The sequence below is a fragment of the Phragmites australis genome, chromosome 4 (genome assembly GCF_958298935.1).
Source record: "Phragmites australis chromosome 4, lpPhrAust1.1, whole genome shotgun sequence".
NCBI lineage: Eukaryota > Viridiplantae > Streptophyta > Magnoliopsida > Poales > Poaceae > Phragmites > Phragmites australis.
In genome coordinates, this window is record NC_084924.1 from 40,728,323 (window position 1) to 40,731,103 (window position 2,781).

The window sequence follows — 2,781 nt, forward strand, 5'->3', positions numbered from 1 at the left end:
TGTTAGGATCACGTGGGAGGCTAGCTAGAGCTGCTAGCCGGCCACTGTTTTCAGCGGAACGTGTGTGAGAGAGACCCTCAAGAGCTAGCTGCAGTGGTTTTTTTATAGAGAGAAAATAATTAGCCGGATGGATCCATCCACTTTTTTTTTCATCTTCCTACTTCTCCTTTTCTTCTCTTTTTTCTTCTTTCTCTTCATCGTTCATGACAAAAAAATATTAGACAGTTCAGAGGATCTTTCATTGGCTGTGAAGGCCCCTAGCTAGCCCCTGAATCCGCCCCTGTATGTGATGGATGTATCGATGCAAATAGGGAGGGGGGGACTGGTTTCCTCTCCTCTCCTCTCTCGCATGCTTACATGCATGTTTGCTTCACGCAATCTTCTAACCCTTAAGAGAGCGAAAGATGCATAAAGGGAAGTGTGTAGAGAGGGAAAGAAAGGGAGGGGTGGTACCAGCAGCAGCTGCTGCTGCTAGGCTTCCATGCCGTGGCTTTAAAGTCTCACCAATACCACGGAAACAAAGCAGCACATATAAGTTTGTAGAGCTAGAGAAAGAACAGATGGAAGGAACAGAAAATAAAGGAAAATCGAAATGGAGCTGTAACCCCGGTGACCTTCCACCAATAGGACAAACATCAGAAGGGAAGAGAGAGAGAGATAGAGGTGTACAGAGACTTTTCCTTGTTTTTACACATATGCCCTTCCTCCACTTCTATATTGGCAGCCCTCCCATTCTCTCTCTCTACCTTGGCAGCCCTCCCCATTCTCTCTCTCTACCTTGGCAGCCCTCCCCATTCTCTCTCTCTACCAACGGAGGTGCACTTGTTTTATCCCTATAACTAGTAAGGCCCCCGGCCAGTGGAGCAGCAAGCAGGTGTATAAAGTTCTTGAGGGCAGGGCACCTGAGGGCAATGAACTCGGGAGGCGGCACGAGCACGCTTGGCGGCGGCGGCGGCGGCGGCCCGAGCGGCAGCGGCAGTGGAGGCCCCGGAGGAGGAGGCGGCGGCGGGCCGTGCGGCGCGTGCAAGTTCCTCCGGCGCAAGTGCGTGAGCGGGTGCATCTTCGCGCCCTACTTCGACTCGGAGCAGGGCGCGGCGCACTTCGCGGCGGTGCACAAGGTGTTCGGCGCCAGCAACGTGTCCAAGCTGCTACTCCAGATCCCGGCGCACAAGCGCCTCGACGCCGTCGTCACCATCTGCTACGAGGCCCAGGCGCGCCTCCGCGACCCCGTCTACGGCTGCGTCGCCCACATCTTCGCGCTCCAGCAGCAGGTAGAGTCCGTCGTCTGCGATCGACAGCATCCCCTCGGCTTGGATTATCGGATCCATCCGGCATATCGATCGGCTTGTTTGGAAACCTTGCATGCATGGATGATGCTCGGCTTGTAGGCTTAGTATTCCTTGATTTCCTGCGTATTTGCATATGGATCTGGATCTTTTCTGAATTCTGGAGCGGCTCGGCTCGGCGTGTTTCTTTCTCGAGGAAGGCAAGTCCCCTTTCATGAGGAAATCAACACTGCCAAGCCAAGCAACGGCAGTGCGAAAAGAAGCACGCCAAGCGCTAAACCGGGAGGCCTGCCTGCACCCGGTGATGAATGATATGCACGTCCATCTGTCTGCATCCGAGCCGTCCGTTTTCTCCATCCATCAAGCCACGTACACAGCATGCGTATGCATGAATGTATCTTGGGCTTTGCACAAACCAAGAAGTACTGTACTAGCTAGTGGTACATTAGTACGCGCTTGGTTTTCGATCAGACCCCTGAAAAGAATATATAGCACCAGCGCCAATCTCTAGTCCTCCTAGAAAATCCAAACTTCCATTCTTTTTGTCAATCTTACGATCCTTTGACACCTTTCAGTTCGATCATTTGCATATTTGCATTTGTGATGTCCCCTGCATATTATATATGTGTGGTTTGATGTTTGCACGTATCAATTTACTGTAGATGCATTAATGTGACATCCTGTGATCGTTCAATTCCCCAGGTGGTGAATCTCCAGGCCGAACTAACCTACATGCAAGCCCACCTCACCACGCTGGAGCTGCCGTCCCCGCCGCCGCTGCCTGCCCCTCCGCAGATGCCGATGCCGGCGCCGTTCTCCATCTCGGACCTGCCGTCGTCGACGAACATCCCCACCACCGTCGACCTGTCCGCGCTCTTCGATCCGCCGCAGCCGCAGTGGGCGCTCCAGCACCACCACCACCAACAGCAACAGCACCAGCTCCGGCAACCGACGTCGTCGTATGTCACGTCCGTCAGGGGCAGCGGCTCCGACATGGCAGAGAGCTCGGGGGGCGGCGGAGACCTGCAGGCGTTGGCGAGGGAACTCCTAGACCGCCACCGGTCCGGCGTGAAGCTTGAGAAGCCGCCACCACCCCCACCGCACTCAAGATGAGCTTACTCGTCAAGCCGCGCACGAAACCAATATGGATCGTTGGAGAGAGGTGAAGAAAGAGGGTAGTATTGTGGAGGGGGTGCAGTGAGTGGCATGGACAGAGTTGGCGCGCGGCGGCAATAACCAGAGAGATAGGGTTCGGTGATGGGCGATGGGGAGAAGGGAGTGGGTAAGCAGCATTGACCGGTTTTCGCGTATCCATCTTGTTAACCAGCTAGGGTGCAATGGCGCCCACTTGATGCAAGTGTGCTCCACTTTGGATTTGCTGCAAGACAAATTAAGAAGAATACTGGTCATGGGATCGAGAGTTAGTAGTACGAGAATTGACATGTAATAGTAAGTAACAGTATCACCTTTGTCACCGTTCCATTAATTGCAAGAT

At 53.8% G+C, this 2,781-nt stretch overlaps 1 protein-coding gene across 1 annotated transcript; it reads left to right on the forward strand.

Annotated features, from left to right (window-relative positions):
- The first annotated feature begins 754 nt into the window (after positions 1–754).
- On the forward strand, positions 755–2,781 carry LOC133914407 (LOB domain-containing protein 18-like). The gene is made up of 2 exons (XM_062357515.1): positions 755–1,271; positions 1,989–2,781. The coding sequence occupies exons 1-2, from the start codon at positions 912–914 to the stop codon at positions 2,397–2,399; spliced, it is 771 nt and encodes a 256-aa protein (XP_062213499.1). The 5' UTR covers positions 755–911; the 3' UTR covers positions 2,400–2,781.

Coding starts and splice junctions, on each gene's coding strand:
- LOC133914407 (XM_062357515.1), top strand. CDS start 912: ATGAACTCGGGAGGCGGCACGAGCACGCTTGGCGGCGGCGGCGGCGGC. Junction 1,272..1,988: donor TCTTCGCGCTCCAGCAGCAG/GTAGAGTCCGTC, acceptor TCAATTCCCCAG/GTGGTGAATCTCCAGGCCGA.